At 44.7% G+C, this 19,886-nt stretch overlaps 1 protein-coding gene across 2 annotated transcripts in view; it reads right to left on the bottom strand.

The window, feature by feature from the left end:
• ADAM19 (ADAM metallopeptidase domain 19) overlaps positions 1 to 17,861 on the bottom strand; it is a 78,211-nt gene extending 60,350 nt beyond the window's left edge. Inside the window, exons 1-3 of one of the 2 annotated variants that reach the window (XM_034656800.1) lie at positions 17,658 to 17,861; positions 14,898 to 14,980; positions 9,955 to 10,025 (exon numbers count right to left, since the gene is read on the bottom strand). In XM_034656800.1, the coding sequence (XP_034512691.1) occupies positions 9,955 to 10,025; positions 14,898 to 14,980; positions 17,658 to 17,724 (221 nt within the window). In that variant the 5' untranslated portion in view covers positions 17,725 to 17,861. Of the gene's footprint in view, positions 1 to 2,371; positions 2,524 to 9,954; positions 10,026 to 14,897; positions 14,981 to 17,657 lie in introns of those variants that run through there. The other variant, XM_034656801.1, reaches the window with a different exon arrangement.
• Between the last annotated feature and the right edge of the window lie 2,025 nt (positions 17,862 to 19,886).

Below are 19,886 nucleotides of genomic sequence, written 5' to 3'. Positions count from 1 at the left end.
AAGAGCCTAAAGGCATCTTGGAAGCTAGGGAGAAAATAGAGGTCTTGAAGGTGGGACTTCCACACTTCTCCCAAGTCCAAAAGGATATCCATACATCCATCTGCATCCTGCCTGCCATGCCCCACTTCTCAAGAGGCTTTCCCCCATCCCTAAGTTGTGAAGAAGGACTTCTGTCTTACTCTCAGCCCCCTGCAGTCCATGGCTCCACAGCTCCATCCACTATGTATACCTCTATCTATTGGACTCAGACTGAATTTTCTTCAATGGGGAGATATGGGGGAAGAGCTTCTTCTCATCCCATGTGTGAAAAAATACAGCTTAGCTGTAGAGTGTTCCTCAAGCATCTTTCCTAGAAGTATCTCATCTACTTCCCTGAAACAGTTTGAATGCCCATCAATATGGGGTAATACATTAATTGTGGCTTCCTTATTATTACCGAATCTGGATGATGGGTATATGGGGATTCATTATTTTATTCTACTTCTGTGTGCATTTGATAATTTTTCATTATAAGAAATTTTTGAAGTTAATTATGACATACACATACAATGTAATATTGTACAGCCATTAAAAATCATCACATAAAAAATCATCTGATAAATTTACATGGAAATGTGTCTATCATATGCTCTCACATTCTGCTGTCTGACTGTAAAATGGTACAGCCTTCGGGGGTAGAAGCTGTGGAGTGAGAGGTACAACTGATGAAAATTTAAACCATTTTAAACGTATATGCTAAATGACCTTGCAACTCGATCTGTAGGTATCAAGCCTACAGACATGCTTGCAAATGTTCTTAAAGATAATGTGATTACTGATTACTGCAGCATTATTTGTAATAGCAAGAAATTGAAAACTTAAGTGTCCATTAATAGGGAAATTAATAAATTTTGATCCATCCATTTAGGTGTGTCCTATGGCACCATTAAAAAGAACGTGACAGACCTATAAATACGCTAATATGGAAAGATATTGAAGATAAATAATAAAAAAGCCAATTACAGAATAGCACATAAAGCATAATCTTGTTTTTCTGAAAGTCTATTACTTGTGTAATTTTCTTCTAGAATTTAATATCAAACTTTTCACACACTCCAAAAATTTCTTGTGTAAAATTTTTTAAATGATTTGATGATTGTCCGTGCTCTATTTCTAATTGAAAAAAAATACACATAAAACTGAGGATATAGTACAACCCCATCTGAGTCAGTTTACATGGAAATTTACAAAGGGTTAAAAAAAAAAAACCTACGTAAAACATTAAGTCCGGGGTAAATGCTCCCACACTGGATGCCGGCAATCGTTGTTATCTTAAGGTAAACAACCTGATGGCAAAGGGATCCTCAAACTCAAGAAATCAATTCCTGACTTCCTCCAAGGGCACTGCTTCCCTTTGCTCTGACAAGGGTCCATCTAAGGCCAGCTGACAGCTTCCTCCCATTCATTTTAGCCCGTGCTCCCGCTGAAGGGCCGCCAGGAGAAATAAGCTTGAGACAAAAGAAAACCGTGGACATCCTTCCTGGCTACACAGGCAGCCCTGGCTGTGGGTCCCTGGAAGGAGAGCGAGCCGGAACCAGCGAACACATCCTGACCTCCTTATCGGACAGCTCAGGGTCTTGCTGAGGGAGTCGCTGGGCACTGATTCTGCAGGCACAGAGAAGATGTACAGTTTGGCTGGCTGGAGAGCCCTGCAAAGCTGTATTCGTGAGATACAGTGAGGTCAAACTGGCCGTAGCTGGACAGCAGGAGTGACTTTCCTCTCACGGGCCATGGGTTTTAAGGTCAACTCTTCCAAATTACATTTGGAAACCAACTCAGGGGAATTCCCTCTTACTTCATTCTTAACTGTTGTTCCGACCATGCAAAATACAAATCATAGCGACTATTTATTGCACTTTCTTGGTGCACCAGGCACTGTGCACGTCCTTTCAGAGCATTACGTTATTGAATTCACACAACATCCAGCGAGGTGGCCACTATTATTAGCCCCATCAAGTGGGTAAGGAAACAGATTCACAAAGGTGAAGCGACTTGCCAAAGCTTACATCACCAGTGGGTGCAAGGAGCCAGGCTCTGAATCCATCCCCACCTGGATGACACTACTACCATACACCGACGTCCAGATCCTAATCATGGCCTAGGACAGTTAGAAGGAAAGGGAAGAGGGAGGGGAGGATGGGGGAGTAATGCCAGTTTAACCAAGACAGAGTACTGAGCAAGGACATACAGCCACAGCTAAGAGCCTGGGCTTCGGAGTCAAACAGATCTAGCTTCACGTCCTGGCTTTGCCTTTCCCACCCAGAGGCCCTTGAGCAAGTCACACTACTCCAAGCCTCAGGTCCCGTCTGCCAAATAAGGTCAATACAAGTACCTCCACCTCAGAGTTGCTGTGAGGATTCACTTAGATGAACCACGTAGAGACCTCAGAACAGGGCCGGCTGTGTAGGCATCGTCTACATGCTAATAGCGACAATTACCATAATTGTTGACAGCATTATTAGTATGTGACTATCATTCCTCAGCCAGAAGTTACCTGAAGGCTGACTGAGCATCTGAGAACTTGACCGGAACTTAGGAAATGCTGATAAGTGATAACCACATACACTATTTCTCAATATGTTTTTCTCCTTTCACCTCATACTTGAAGACAGTCACAGTGGCCACGTGAAATACTATGCATTACCAAAACATTTCAGAAATCATTTGTTCTTGCTTTTGCATTAATAAAAGTTAGTGTGTATTGAAATGTGCTTGTTATGTGCTGGGCATTGTACTAAGCATATCCTAATACATTCCTGCTAAACTTCATGGAGTGTATTTGTTTCCTGTGGTTGCTTTCTATTAATGCAGACTTCATGGCTTTAAACAGCAGGAAATTAGTCTCTCCCGGTTCTGGAGGCCAGAAGAATGACAAGACTCTTACTGAGCCAAAATCACGGTGTCAGCAGGACTGCACTCCCTCTGAGAGATGCCACTCCTGGCCTCGTCGGGCTCCCGTGGTTGCCTGCATTCCGTGGCCTGTGGCCACATCACTCCAGTCTCTGCCTCTATGGTCACACTGCCTTCTCCTGTCTATGATCAAGCTTCCATCTGCCTCCCTCTTATAAATATAATTGTGATTTCACTGAAGACCCACCTAGATAATTCAGGATAATCTGCCCTTCTCAAGACCCTTAACTTAATCACACTTACACAGACTCTTTTTTGCCATATAAGGTAACATATTCTCCCATCCCAGGGATTAGAATGTGAATATTTTGGGGAGGGGGGTCCTTTTTCAACTTAGCCCACCCTGCAATGAAGGTATTAATATCTACTTTCTAGCATATGGTAGAAGATAGTAAGAAGGTAGATCTGAGTGTGATGCCTGGATCTGGCTAACATTGGGTAAAATATGTAAACTCCTAACACTGGAGTTTCCTCATTTATAAAATGTGAATAACAGTTATAGCCCCATTCGAAGGGCTGCCATGAGGAGGCCACAGAGCAGTACTGAAGTGTTTCTGCACAGTGACCGGCTCTCGGTACATGCTCACTAAGGAGTGAATATTATTATGAATACAGATGAAGAATTATTCAGAAGGCAGGTGACTTGCCAAAGGCCACCTAACCAGGAACTGTCAGTGCCTGGAACTCAATTGGGTCTCTCTGGCACCAAAGCCGGAGCCTGTTCTACTCTATGGTTACGGTGTTTCGGGTTTCTGTGCTCACAGCCTTCAGAATCAACACATCTAGGTTATTTCAATTCCAGACACTCCCTGACACCGTCTTCTGGCAAATGTATAGCTGCATCCCTCCGGATCAGCACTCTTAATTACTGAAACTGAATTTATGCAATGGACCCTAAGACAGCAATATCATATCTCCGGTGATTTAGAAATAATAAAGACCCTGCTTACGTGAGAATTTGGTTTGCAAAAAGATCACATCAGATTGGCTAGCAGTCCATTTGGTCTGCAGCTCCAGCAGTTCTGGACAACATGGGAAGTGTAGATGAAATCAATCCCAGTCTGCAAAGCTACAGTTGGAAACTACATCTCAAACAGGACCACGAGGTGTTTCTGGGGCAAGGTGCCTAGCACAGTGCTTGGAATTTGTATCCGCTCATGCATTCACTGCCTCAGAGTCAACATGGCAGGGTTAATTTGGTTCCTGATGCTTGAGAAAACGTTTGAAGTAAATCTCAGACACTCACAGGCAGCTCTCATCAAATTCTGGTGTCCCCACCCATCCACTCAACCATTTCCTCGGCACCGGGTTCCCTGGGTTACACGATCTTCACTGCAGGGAATGGGGAGCCCAGCTGCATGCCGAGTTTGGAAAAACATTATGAATGCTTTAGATCTGCCAAATACTTGGTTAAAGAATGATATCCTTTAATTTCTTAAGCCATGTGTATTTTAAGTGAAATGTAATCCATATGTCTGTTGACTCATTTCAATGCGACTCAGTGAAGCGCAGTTTACCAAGAACATTGGGATAGTGTCTAAGCCTTTCTTAAGCTTCGCTTTGATCCAGGAAATTGAATTTTGCCAACAACAAATGAAGCTCCTGACAAGAGAGCGTCAAACAGAGCTGTCCTTTATCCTAGATAAGATGTTAAAGACTACTCCCAACTCAAGAGGAAGCTGGGAAGGTGGAGGCAGCAGAGCGTGCCATGGCCTGGGTGTATTCAGGATTTTCCTCCGATCAGCTACATATTTCTACCAGGCTTCCTTGGAAGAGAAGTGGAGCACTAAGAGGTGGTAACTAATCCAGCTTGTCTCTTGCTAAAAAACTCCTTTCTTGCCTGCTAACTCTCCCCTTCTCCAGTCCTCCAGTATTATACAATTCAAACAGAGTTGAGGGAATAAGGAAACAATTAGGGCACTAGATCACTCCATTAGCAGTGATCTAGTGACTGTCGATATTCCAGGTTGTCTCTTGATTTCCAGGACAACAAAAGCAGTCTCCTTCCCAGTGGCATCTCTGAAGGACTATTAAGAAATTAGAGAGATAAGGAGAGATTAACGTCAGAAAGTAATGGTGGAGGCTACAATCACTGAGCCCCTAAAAGTCCAAATTCTGCCTTGACAGTTACTGTTCTCCATGAGGTCTGGCAGTAGACATACACACAAAAGAAAACAAATGTCCACTCTTATTAGCTAGACTCGTGCAAATAGGATCTCCCTTTAGTTAGCTGGGCTGGCGCACAACGAATAGAGTGAGAACAAAAGATATGTCTCTCTTTCGCAAGCCAAAATCTGAATCTTATCATCATTTGGACTCAAGGAAGGATAGTATACCGAGGAAATTAAGAGTTCCAGAATGTGCTCAAGAGACCAGCAGAAGAGCAGTGCATGGCCAAAGGTCCTCTGGGCAGAGTGCCCACTAGCTGAGCTGCTCGTGTGCTTTTGAAGGTGACCTTGTAACCGAGTGATCCTGCCCTCGAGTAATGCCGCTCAGTGAGCATCCTGCAAGCTGATTCAACAGTTCAGTAGGTCCCTCCTTGGGAAAAAGTACAGAAAGGAGAAGGGAGTGAGCCAGAGCCTACATTTCCTGGAGCTGTTCAACTCCCTAGATGTTTACAGCTAAGGAAGATTCCATTTGATTTCAGCAAACAAATTTTTGTCCAGTACAGCTTCTGGGTTGATATGGCAGTCCTCAGGGCATGGGGGAAATTATATGCAGAAAAAATATTATGGATTTATGCCTCAAATTTGTGGCTTGTGGAAATAGCAGCCTATAATTTCTTCCCTATCATTTCCCTTCCCGTGTTTATGTTGCCTAAGTGGTGAGTCTGAGCTAGCAGTTCATCCTCAACTTCAAGGTCCGTGGTTTTGCGGCATTTGCCTTTATCCCAGTGCCCTATTTTCAAGAATGTCCCTATAACTGGAGAGCAAACTTCCTGGGGTCGGGAGTTCTTTTCCATTTTTCTACTTACACCATGTCCTTTAAATAGGCAGTGCAAGAAAAAGCTCTTAGAAGCCAATGGGGCAAAATCCCCATTTTACAGATGAAGAATGTTGAGACCCAGGAGAGCCAGCTGGCTTGTTGATCACTTCGACATCATCGGTCTCTGAGCTCAGAACTCTCTCCACATACCGCACTACCTCGATCACAAGTAAGGCTCTCCTAACAACAGCTGTGCACCAATCTTTGCAAATCATGTGTATGTGTGTGAGTAAATGTAAAGCAACATAATAGAAGGTAGAATACTACCTTCAGCCATACAGTTGAGTCTTAAAAAAACAAGTATGGAACAAGATATATAGTATAATCTCACTTCTGCTCCTCCCTCCCCAACAAAAATAGCAGCTGGTACGTGAGCTTCTGTACAATTGCGTTTATGAGTATCCAGGGTGTGCCCACCAAATTGCTAATGATGGATTCTCTTTGAGGGTGGGAGACTTTCACTCTTTTACTTATCATTTTTTGGTATTGCTACATGTTTTACAATGAGTATGTATTACTTTTGCAGTTAAAAAATCGTGAGCAAGAAATAATAGTAGCTGCCCTTCACTGAGTGTGGACTAAAGCCAGGCAGCATGCTGGCTTTCCACACACCATCTCATTTCATCCTCCCCATGGCTCATGGCATGGCCTACCTTTATATCCCAGAGAGGGAAACTGAGACTTAAAGAAAACATACAGCTAGTAAGTGGCAGAGCCAGGATCTGAACCTAGGACTGTCAGACATGAACGCCATATTGACATTAGCCCTACAACGCCACTCCTTTTTGCCTGTACTCAATAAAGGGTGTGCGTCTCCCACGGGAATGCCATCCATTTATCCTCAGTTGCTTCACAGCAGGAAAAGGTTGCCGGTTGTCATGTTATTGAATTAAGACAACTTGGGGTGTCTGCTTCCTGCACTGAAGGCCCATTTGCTACGTGCCCACTTTCCTGGCCCATCCCCCTGCTCTGCCATCCTCACCATTCTTGGCAATCTCTCCATGTGCGAATTCCATTAAAGGCCTGTTCACTGCTATTTTGGGCCATGCATTAGTACGTGGGCTTTGACTTGATGGGAGAAGGCCAGACACCTCAGGATGATGAAAAATAAATTAGAAATGTCCTCTCCCTTCCCTCACAAGTCCCAGAAGCCCTTGCCCACAGCCCTTGCACTGAGAGGCCTGAGAATCCAATATATAGGAAAATGTGTGTGTGGGGGGGGGTGAGCTGTGGAGAAAGGGAACCTTCATAACCTATCAGGGGCTTTGAACTTGGTTGTTGCTTCTCCTTGGAATTGTCATCTCATAGCCGTCCACATGGCTCACTTCCTTACCTCCTTCAGGTCTTGACTCCAATATCAATTCACCACCAAGGCCTTTCCTGACCACCATTCTGGAAAGCTCCTCCCTCCTGAACCCCCCCCACCCCGCCCTCCACTATGGTTCCTCCATAGTGCGTGTCTTCGGACATACCACAGTTCACTTGTTCATTTGTTTACTGTTCCTGCCACTAGAATATAAGCTCCATAAGGGCAGAACTGTTCTATACACAGCCGGGTCCCCAGTACTGACACTGGGGCCAGCCATGCTATGGATGCATAGCGGATGAATAACAATGAATGAATCCGTTGAGGAAATTAAGAAGCAGAGCTTGAGAAGTCACCTGGCGCAGAGCCTAGCTTCCCCTCAAGTATCATGGGATTACAAAAACTTGAACACAGCAATTTGAAAAATCAGAAAAGCCTCACTCCCCCACCCCCCATCCCCGAGCTGTTTTGAATCCGGACTCACAAGCACCATGAATGAGAAGGCCTGGGGAAATAAACACACTAGGAAGTCGTGTGCAGTTAGAGTTCCGCTTGCTAACACATGTTCAAAAACAAAAAGCCCAATTTAGACGAAAATAGCAGGAAGCCGTCCCCCAGGGATACCTGGTGAGGTCATACTGCTTGGCTCTGCTGCTTCCATTTTTGTCAAGTCTCCTGCCTTCGGCCCACTCAAGGAGGTCAAGAACCACATGCAGCCCCCCGCTGCTCACTGGGAAACCAAAAGGCGGCCCGGAGCCGCAGACAATAGAACTACATGAGGGCTCTGCTCTGGAAGCTCTCAGTGCGGGACCATAAAAATCACCACCGTGGCTGATCAGTCACCGTGTGCTCCACAAGCACCTTGTGCGCATGGCCTCATTCACAACCACCCTGTGGGGTTAGCATGACTATCCTTACTTTATAGATGAGGACAGCGAGCTTACATAAGCTGCAGACATCTGCCCCAGGTTACATAGCTAGGAGCTAAACCTGGCCTTCTCCAGACCCAAGCCAAGAACACAAACGATCCCAGTCTCACCTCTCTCAATTACTTGCTGTGCGACCTTAGACAAGTGCCTGCCCAATGCTCTCTGATTCAAAGTTTCTACAACCACCTGTAAGACCGCTGTGCCCTGTGTTTTCTAAGACATCTTCCTGCTTGAACTTCCTATGGCCTCTTGCACAGGTTCCAAAACATGAGGGAAGGATGAGTCCTGGGATCTCATTTACCCATGACACACCCCCCACCCATCTCTTGGACTGCCCAGAGGAGGCTGAAGGGTCAAATGGTCCACTTGAGGCCAAATAGGATGGATTAGGCTCAGGTGCCAAAACTGGGCATTCAGACTGGAGCTAGAGGGCTGGGGCCACAAGAAATGAAAGCAGGCTCCTGAGAGACCGACAAGAAGAGATCCTCCAAAGGCATTTCCTGCAGGACCAGAGGAAGACAACACAAGGAGAAATCCCAAGCAGGCAGAGCCTACACCTTCTGAGGACATAGCCAGTCAATTCTGTTCCAGGCAAATGGGACAAAAGGAACCCATTCTTGAGGTGGCTTTCATTTCCAGGAGGAAAGTAGCAAAAATGACTGCGATGCCCAACACTCCAGCTTCCCGGAGGCCACCATATACTGGAGGCAGAGGAAAGATGTGGCTGAAGCCCATTGCCGTGCATGCTGCTTCAGGCATGCTTTTAACCACACTTCCAACACCACTCACCCTCCTGTGCAAGGATCCAAAAGCCCAAATTTGGAATAATTTATGTTCTTGCCTTCTACCCGAGCTTAGCAGCCCTTCCCGTCCTTCTGGATACGGGAAGGTCCCTATCCATCCCTTTCTTGGCAGTGATGCGTCTGATTACTCATCTGCTTCCAGGGGACTCCAGAGGCTGCCAAGAGGAGGCAGGCAGTTCTCTGAGCCATGCAGCCTTATCTGCGAGGTCTGCGAGGCAGAACTAGCTAGTGGGAAAATACCAGAGGCCTCAGCATCCCCAGCCAAGTAAGGAGAGCTCTCGGGTGGCCAAGCAGATTGGGAACGGCCGACGAGCAGCCATGCATCATATCTATTCACCAGCTCGATAACATGAATCAAGATACAACGGCGCTTGATGGCAAATCAATGTGGGAATATTCCTGAGCCAGGCAGTCACCCGACATGAATGAGGTTAGGAAGATGGAGGAATCAGCCTGAGGAAGCTGGGAGACTGCTGACCAGGCCCTTATTGGCAGAATCTCAGACTTAGCTGACCCAGAACAAATGGAGCGGCCTGCATTTGAGGCGCCAAATCCCACAACACTCCACCCTGCCTCTCTCCGTGCTTTCTGCTATTTTCCTCTAATCTCCCTCACTTCCTGCCATGCGCCGTGCTGGGGCTAGTAAGTCAGCTGCCAAAGTCCTCCCTTCCATCCCTCCCTTCGTCACACACACACACACACACACACACACACACACCCTTGTGTGCCTGCAGTGAACTCTAGGAGGCCCTGGAAATACAGCCAGAGGAAATTCAAGGAAGACGTTAAACGGCCCAGTAATTTCACAGCAAGTCAAGAGATTGTGGATATGCTGTCTTTGCAAGACACTCCCCGCAAAGAAACGACAGATCGAGCGCTCGGTGATTTCACAAACTGCTTCCTTCCAAAACAGCGGCACCTGCATCCGGCATTGACATGGAGGTGAACTATTTCATTATGGATAAATGAGGAGTCCACTTACTCATTCTTCTCCAGGTCCAAGATGAATTCTCGCCCCTCAGCCGTTACCCTGAGCTCAGCTTTGAGTGGATGCTAAAAGCAACAACAGAAGAATGTCAGTTCCTAAAAGCAGGGGATGAGGCTCCCAGGAACAGACACAGGGTCTAGCACAGGGCTCTGACATTGATCCACAGGAAGTGAACAAGAAAGGGTCAATTGCATTTCCAGCCCAAACATGAAATGACTTCAGCCCCCAAAGGACCGGGTGCCCCTCCCCCATTCTCCTCCTCCTCACATACAAAGGAAAGAAACTCCAAGCTGAAATGTGGTGTTAAATGTTTCCATGCATGTCTGGTCAAGGCAAACCCTTGACAATACGATCTTCAACAGTCAATTTTCTGTGCAGTCAGATCTGGATTCAAGGGCCAGCTCTCACACTGCACTTATGAGCATGTTACTGAAGTTCCCTACGGCTCAGTTTCCTTATTTGTAAAACAGATAATAACAGTCAGGCTTATGGGACTCTTGTAGGGATTAAGTGACATAGTAAAATGTAAATAATTCGCCCCAGAGCCTGGCATAGAGAAAACCCGCTGATACTTGTTGGCTATTATCTAAAATACCGGGAGAACCCTCTTCCGAGTGAGTTTGTATTTTATTTCATTCTGGCTCGCAGTTTGGATACCCCCCAACCATTTCAGAGGAGACAACTAGGAGAACCTCTAACTAAAGTTTTGTAGGTCCAAAAAAAGGTATATTTTACACGAGAAAAACTTGGCCAAATGAGCAGCACACCCAGAAGAGATCATTTGAGATAGCATACAAATGGCCAATAAGCATGAAAAACGTGTTCAACATCACCGGTAATTGCTCCCCACCAAAAAGCAAAATTTTTTAAAGACACCTTTAAAAAAAAATCACAGTGACAGAGATTTTTTAAAACCCATAAATCACAATGAGCATACTGAAAATAGGCACTCTCATACCCTACCAGTAAGAATTTAAATTGATACCAACTCAGTGGAAAATAATTTGACAGATGGACAAATTTAAATGTTTAGACCCTCTGACTCAGTAACACAAAACTCTATCTGAGGAGAACAAATGGGAACATAGGCAAAGTTTTAGACAGAGGGATGCTCATTACTTATAACAATGACTAATGAAATATAACTTGAATGTCCAAAAAATAGAAGACTAGTTAAATAAATGATCAATCATATGACAAAACCCTCAACAGTCAGTAAAAATGATGACTTTAATTTTTAAACTATCAAGAAAGTATACATGATAGTTAAGCACACAAAGACTCAAAACAACACTGTATATTTTATTTAAATATACTTTTGTAGAAAGAAATAAATCAAAAGGTTACCATAGTGACCTCTCAGCAGTAGGACCATGGGTTAATTTTATTTTCTTTGTGCATCTTTCGATGTTTTTAGAATTGCTTTTATATTCTAAGTAAGGGGCTTCTCATCTCTTTTTACCTTATTATTGTAGAAAATTATACAACGAATGAATCACTGAACACTACAACAAAAACTTATGATGTACTATATGCTGGCTAACTGAACATAATAGAAAAATAAAAATTTTAAAAATTTTAAAAAATTTTAAAAAAGAAGGGAAAAAAATTCAAGTCATAATAAACGTCCTTGCTTCAACGATTCAACTTCAGATGGTTGAACTTATTTTGAAGGGAAAAGTTATTTATTTGAAATGAGATATTTACATACTTAAGCGTATTAGAAACAGAATCAATTCTTTGGTGTGTTTTAAACACATGTTCTCTAACTTGGGACCAAGGAACTGATAAATTCCTAAAGTTGTCCCCAAAGCTTAGTTTCAGCATCAGCGAAAAAGGGCCCACTGCTTTGCCACCTCTGGTTGGGGGCCTTCCTCTTCCAAGCACATTCCTCTTTTTATCTGACCCGAACTGCACTTCCCTTTATGGTCCCAGGCACTGGGCATCCCTGAGACATTCAGGCCACAAGGGCTCCAATGAGATTTGAACATTCTGATCCAGGAAGCTGGGGCAACCCTGTCCTTTGCTATTTTTGTACTAATTCATCCTACTGACTTCTCTTAAAAAGGGACATTTCAAAACCATGGGGAGAGGAAGTTAGGTGGTTGTTTGCCCAATAACTTTCACTAAGGGATCCACATCTCTGTTTCTGATGCCCTGATTCAGCTCTAATAACACCTGTTCTGGTTGCTGATCCTTTGCCACTTAACCCTGGGATATTCCATATTTACCCTGTCCAGTGACATTAAGCATCAGAGACACAGTTCCAAGCAGGCATCTGAGGAAAAGTGCACAGCAACAGAGCCGTAGCAATTCCCTTACTCAAGGAGTGGATGTCCACGTGACAGTTCACACAAAAAAGGAAAGTTGACACAAATCAAAGTACTATCACCTCTCCTCCAAAGAGACACAAGCTGCAACATGAGTACAAATATTTATAAGTGGGTGATCCAAAAACATTTCTCTCTGGTGTGGAAGATGCTCAGACACTGATATTTAAAATATGTTGTCTCCTGTTTCCAGGGGACATTGCAAGCAAAACAATGAAACAGCTCTATCAGGATCTATGCACCTTCCTTGGCTGGCTTTACTCGGCTTTCCCTTTGCAGCTCCACTCTGTGTTAGGAAGGGGTGACCTCACCTCTCCTAGGACATGGAGGGAGCCGACCCGCTGGTTATACTTCCCACAGGGAAAGGTTAAAATTCCTTTCTCTTTAGGGGTAGGTTAAATAGACCTTCAGCTTCACAGGGTATCAAAATCTGTCCTGTGTATATGTACCCTGCGTTAAGATCTAGTATAATACTTACTATACAGCAAGCATTTCAATTAATGTTTGATGAATGGATTAGTTACCTAAATGAGAATAAGAGGCCCAACTGAAACTTACCTTCTGCTCTCTCTCTGACATTCATTCACTCGTTCATTCAACACATACTTATGGGACCAGGCACTGTGCCGACTATTCCTACAAAATACAATGACCCAGATACCGGGCAGACAATGGCTAGGAATGAAGACAGGATCTGGAGCTCTACTTTGTCTCTCAGGCCCTTCCTGAGGATGCCGGGCATCCCACATCTGGAAGGAACAAAGAATCTCGACAGAAAATGTCAGATCCATTCCTCGAGCAATAATAGATATGTTGGGCTATCCAAGATCCTAATTTTTAAAAAAATAACCTGCTCTAGGATGGCCATCCATCAATCTGCCTAGATTCTTCCTGAAGCTATTTTCAGCCTTTCTTACCTTTTGATGAAATGAAGTCCATGCATTTATTGTCTTTAGGATTAAATGTCACTTACTTTCATTTCTCCCAAATTTTTTGCTGGAAGTTCCCTTAATAAATTCAAGCTGAAGCATTTTTTTTTAAAGATTTTATTTATTTATTCGACAGAGATAGAGACAGCCAGCGAGAGAGGGAACACAAGCAGGGGGGAGTGGGAGAGGAAGAAGCAGGCTCATAGCAGAGGAGCCTGATGTGGGGCTCGATCCCATAACCCCGGGATCACGCTCTGAGCCGAAGGCAGACGCTTAACCACTGTGCCACCCAGGCGCCCCAAGCTGAAGCATTTTTGGACATTGGTGTATTACCCTACCCATAGCTTCAAGGATTCCAGGCATTTCTCCTCTCCATTTACCTTTCCACAAAGTCTGAAATCTTTCCTGATACAGCTCTCTCTCCATTCTCTCCTACAATAACCTTGCTTTTTTATATGCTGCCCAATAAATCATAGGCCCTTTGAGCCCCAAAGGACCTTATTTTTTTTTAATAATAATTTTTTATTATGTTATTTTAGTCACCATACAGTACATGCTTAGTTTTTGATGTCGTGTTCCATGATTCATTGTTTGCGTATAACACCCAGTGCTCCATGCAATATGTGCCCTCTTTAATACCCATCACCGGCCTATCCCAATTCCCCACCCTCCTCCCGTCTGAAGCCCTCAGTTTGTTTCCCAGAGTCCATAGTCTCTCATGGTTCATTCCCCCTTCTGTTTACCCCCCCTTCATTCTTCCCTTCCTTCTCCTACTGATCTCCCATAAATGAGTGAAACCATGATAATTGTCTTTCTCTGCTTGACTTATTTCACTTAGCATAATCTCCTCCAGCCCCGTCCATGTTGCTGCAAATGTTGGGTAATCGTTCTTTCTGGACCTTATTGACTACTGCTTCTCTCCAACTCTCTTTACTCCTATTCCCTTGAAGCCCTGTTTTATAAATGAGGAATCTGAAGTTCAGAAAGTAGAAAGTCCCATAGCTGGTTACGGGCACACAGCAATTGTCTTCCTTTCTAGCTCTTTCATGTCTCACTTGAACTGTAAAGACCAGATATCCAGGATATTCTTGAACTGTAAAGACCAGATATCCAGAATATCCTGGATGTACAGGTCCTCTTTGCATAACAGGATCATGTTTTCTGTCTTGCTCTCAATCCCCTTGATCAAGCCTGTGCATTTTGCTTGTGTCATGGCCCAAGTAGCCTATTGCATTTTAAGATATATTCCCCAGTACTAGATTCCTTCCCTGTCTCTTAAAAATAGCTTGAATTGTTATTTTTCTCTCCAAGTTTATTATCTTAACAATAAAGTAAAGCATGTGTTATATAAAGCAAAAATAACAGTGACAATATTTAATCAATTCCATTTGAGAGCTGGTGATTTTTGTGACACATATTTGCACTTAGCTTGTGTCAACATTAATAATTTTCATTTCCTCAACTAATAGCATTTGGAAGTGTTCTAGAAGTTTGTCACACAATGAAGGAAAGTCCCGTCTGGGATTTTCAAAACCAATGCACAGAGAGGGGAGAGCAGGCCAGAAACAGAACTAATAGCAATGACTGGCCTTCCAGGAAAGTTGAGAAGGTGGCCCCGCATCTCACAGAATGTACTTGTCAGCTCCTGCCTCTGAAAATGAGATGTTTTGTGTCTTACCTTTTCTTTCGTGGGGCTTTCAGTCTTCCACTGAGGTATTATTCGTTCATGTTGTAGCTGGGGGCTGCCTTCCACATTTCCTCCTGCCAATACAGGATACACAACCATTGGAATTCCAAAACTCTGCACCCTAGCTAAGCTAGGCATGCACTGCCAACCGGAAAAAAAAAAAACCCCTTATTGGGTCATTAGGATACCTGCCAGATGCCAGGCTCTTGGCACTTACTATGGGTCAGGCACTCTGCTAACTGTTGGCCATATCGTGGTAAACAGGGATAACAAGGTCTCTGAACTCCTCACAGGTCACCTCTAGAGGTGGGAGATGCACAGCACACAAATATTCTCAAATGGTCTAACAGGGTCACGGAATAAAGAGAACCGAAGAAGAGGCACCTATTTTAGACAGGATGTTTAACAAAGATGGCGTTTGAGACCTGAGAGACCAGAAGAAGGCAGCTGTGTAAAGTTCTGGGGGAAGAGCAGCCCAGAGAGAAGGAGCAGCAAGTGCAATGGTCCTGCCTGAGCCAAAGGTGACTTGGCCCATTTAAGGAACAAGCAGAAGATAGAGGTAGTTAGAATCTAGTAAATGAGCAGGGAAGCTGTTAGGAGACGTGGTCAGCAAGACAGCCATGGGTCTAATATCACAGAGGCCATGACAAGTGCCTGGATTTTATTATAAATAGACTTGGAAGGCACTGGAGGGTTTAGACACAGAGCAATATGATCTGTATTCAGTTTTTAAAAGATCATTCTGCCTGCTGGGTGGAGATTAGGGGCATCGTGGGGGGAGGGGTGGGCGTAAGAATAGAAGCAAGAAGGCAAGGCTGCAGACCTAGTGAGAGATGATGGTGGTTCAGACTAAAATGACTTCAGTAGAGAGGAATGAAGTGGTCAGATTCTGGGTATGCTCTGGAAGTTTCCCCCCCTGAGCTTCAGTTTGCTCATGTGTAATAGGAAGACAATGATACCCGCCTGCCTATCTCACAGCAGTACTGGGGAGAGTCACCATGAAACTGCTCCCACGTCCACAAAGCATCATCACATTACCCTGAGCTTCCTAATGGCAAGTCTGCATTTGTAGATCACTTCCTACTTTCCAAATCACTATCACCCTCGGCTCTCCTTCCTCCGCAAGACAAGGTAGGTAGCAGGATTTCTATCTTCCAAGAATGGGGAGCTGAAAGTTGTTTGAGGAAAGACTTGCTCTAGATACTGCTAACCTCAAACACTTTTTGCAGATAATCTTAATAAAGTGGTAATTCCCCAAGACCTAGACAAATTAGTCTCCACAAGAAGGGGCCAAATCCATAGGACTCCTGGGGTGGTGGTGAGGACTCCAAAATCTATTCTTTCTACACCAACCACATCGATCACATAGACTACAATGAGTGGTATGAAAGGTGGCCACAGTTGTTCCGAGTGGCAGGATTATGAGTGATTAATGTTCCTTTCAGATTACTGATATAAAGTATTCTCAATCAAAATATATCAGAAAAATAATCTCATTAGACAAGCATTAGTTTCATTGTACTGGTAAAAATCAGAAGCAAGGCATTCATTTATTCATAATGTGTTTTCTGAATGCTTAATTGTCTACCAAGTACTATGCCAGGTGCTTGATATTCATGGGGGAACCAGAGAGGCATAGCCCTGCTCTGGTGCCTCTGATAAGTCTAGATTCTTTACAACAAAAAGGAATTATATGATATTTAATGGAATGTTTAAAGGAATGAAATTATCTTTATGATTGCAAAACAGAATACTGAAAGCAAGGCTAACTAATAGAGGAACACAATACACCTTAAGAAAAATTGTTCAAAAACTTGCAAATGAGGCAAAAAGCAAGCAGGATGTCCTTTCAATGTCATATTGGAGCATTGTTTAACAGGCCCTCCCATAGATCACCACATTTTTCTAAGGGAATGCACCTTGGTTTGACTTTTTTAATTTACCACAAATTTAAAAACCATACTCTGTGAAGTTACACATTAACTGTAGATTTTTGTCTGGTAGAGATGCAAATGACTTCGGTATGGTAGAAAGAGAACTAAGAATTAAGGTTGGTTGACCCTATGGGGGCATTGACCACTTTTGTATCTGTCCCAGCACACGATTTCAACATTGTCCCTGATGCTTGTACCACCCGTTCCTCTCATGCTTTGAACCAGCTTTACCATTCTACTCACCGCTTCATTAATGAATTGAAGGAGTCTTTGCCACCCATTCATCCTATATTTGTATGAGTCATGTTTTTTTTAACTTTTCGAAAATTACACTTCTGCGATTTCTTGATGTAATCTACAGTCATTAAAATCATGTTTTTGGAGAATGAAACGATGTGGGCTCGTAATGTGAAGTGGAGAATGCAAGGCACAAAACTGTACATATGGTATGGTTCCGATTTTATCAATATATATTTATAGGAACACACACACAAAGACTGGAAAGAAGAGGGAGAGACTAGGAAAGCAGCGGAAAGAGAAGCCAAAAGCAGAAAAACAGTGGAAAGAGAGAAAGAGGCACAGGGAAGCAAGCCACGGCGGGGACCTGCTGTTTTCTGCCTGCTCTGGGTCTCCCGGACCCCCACCACAGCCCACGGGGCGCACAACGTGGGAACAAAGCCCGGGCTCCCAGGCTGGGCGGCCGCGGAAAAGCAGCCCCGCGGAGTTGCAGGGGGCGACCCCCAGGTCTTCGGGCCACCCAGCCCACCCGCCTGCATCCTCCCCCAGCCACCTCCCCTCCCCGCGCCCCGCCACTTACTTCTGGTCCACCCCGGCAGGGCGAGCGCCAGCAGGCAGAGCCGGACGGCGCCCACGCCCCCGGGCATGGTGGCAGCTGCCCCTCGCGCGCTCCGCGTTCACAAGCACGCGGCCATGCCAGCCCCCAACCAGGCGGCGGCGCGTCTGGAACCCACTGCTCGCCCAGCGCCTCCCAGCCCGGCTCCCAGCCATCGGCAGCGACGCTCCGCCCTCAGCTCCGCAGGGCTCCGCCGCGGGGTGGAGGAGGGGACGCGCCCGCCAGGAGGGGGCGGGAGGGACCGCCCGGAAGGAGCCCGGGGGACCTTTGGGAGCCGGGTCGGCTCAGGTGATGGGGAGCAGCGGAGGGAGAGTCAGAGCCCGCGGAGGGGCAGGCTTCCCGGTGGGCGCGGCCTGGGGAGGGTCGGGGGCTCGGGCTTCTAGGAGTTAAACTGGACCCCTCTCTGCACAGGGGCCCTGTTTCCTCTGTCCCGCACTGTTAGGCGTCTTGGGTGACACCCAGAGGCTACTCACCCAGCACCGCTACTCTAGGAGGCAGGCTCTGAAAGAGTTAACTGAACCATCAGGCACAAAGAACTAAGTGCTATATGGAGTTGTTTTCTTAGCAGGACACAAATCAAGGAGCCATTCCTCTGACTGGGAGGAGGAGGGTGGTGGAGAGAGGATTCCCAGTGGAGAAGACATCTGAGCTCTGGAGGAAGAGAAATGGAGCACCAGGCAGAGAAAACAGAGTAGACAAATATACTAGGGCAGGAAAGCCCATGGGCTGTATTGGGGGGGAAAATAGAATTAGGTATAGTTAGGATTTAGGGCTTTGGAGGGAAATGAAGGGAGATGAGGCCTGAAAATAATCATAAAGACCTCACTTACTGAGGAATTACTATCTGCTAGAATTTAAAAAAAAAAAAAAAGGTAACTGAGGCGTATACAGCCCTTTATAAGTGCTGGAAACTGTCCTTGGCGCTTTGCATACATAAACTTAATTAATTAATCAATCAATCAATCTAGGAAAAGAACTACCTTTATTGTCCTTTAAAATGTACTGGGGACTCTGGATACATCATCTCTTAATTAGCCCAGTAATCCCTGGGGTAAGTACTATTATCCTGTTTCAGAGATGAGAAAACCAAACCTGAGTGGCTAAGTAATTTGTGCAAGATCACACAACTAATGTCAGAGTCTGGATTCAAGCCCACATCTGTATAACTCAGAGCCTGATGCAGCACACTTTATTTAACAGATGGATAATAATAACCAGAAAAGTGGCTTGCCTAAGATCCCTTAGCAAGTTTTGGCAAAGCCTGGTTCTAGAAACCAAGCTTCAGACCTCTTGTCATCTGTTGCTTTCACTGAGCCTCTTTCTTCAAACCCAGGTTTGCACAACTCAACAAAATACTGTGTATTGGGAAGGACAAGACATTCCTGAAGATGATGAGTAGGTAGGTGGGTCTGTCAAAACCATTGCGCACCCATGGGATCAATAAAAGATATGGTCTTGCCACTGATGTATTTAGAAGCTGTATTAGTCTGCTCAAGCTGCCATAACAAAATACCACAAACTGGATGGCTCAAACAACGAAACTTATTTTTTCACAGTTCTAGAGGCTAGAAGTGCAAGATCAAGGTGCTAGCCTGGTGGTTTTCTGGTAAGCCTTCTCTTCCTGACTTGTAGACGGCCACAGTCTCACTGAGTCTTCGCATGGTGTCTTCTGTGGTTGTGTGGAGAGAGCAACCTCTTCTCTCTCTCCCTTCTTATAAAGACACTAATTCCATCAGGTCAGAGCCCCACCCTTATGATCTCATTTAATCTTTATTACCTCTGTATAGGCCCAATCTCCAAAAACAGTCACCCTGGGGGTTAGGGCTCCAACATGTGAATTTGAGGGAGACACACAGTCCATTAACATTTTTCTTTGACCCCACCCCCCAAAATTCATGTCCTCATTGTACAGAAAATACATTCACACTATCCCAACAACCCCAAAAATCTTAACCCACTCTAGCATCAATTCCAAGTCCAAAGTCTCATTGAAATATCACCTAAAACAGATACGGATTAAAACTCCAAGATTCATCCTGAGGCAAAATTCCTCTCCACCTGGACACCAGACAACTTATGCGCTTCTAAAATACAGGTATAGGATAAACATTCCCATCTCAAGAGGGAGAAATCCTAAAGAGGAAAGGTGTGACAGGTTCCAGACAAATCCAAAACCTAGCAAGGCAAATTCCA

The sequence above is a fragment of the Ailuropoda melanoleuca genome, chromosome 3, assembly GCF_002007445.2.
Source record: "Ailuropoda melanoleuca isolate Jingjing chromosome 3, ASM200744v2, whole genome shotgun sequence".
Lineage (NCBI taxonomy): Eukaryota > Metazoa > Chordata > Mammalia > Carnivora > Ursidae > Ailuropoda > Ailuropoda melanoleuca.
The sequence above is the reverse complement of the archived record's forward strand: the minus strand, read 5'-3'. Positions and strand labels throughout refer to the sequence as shown.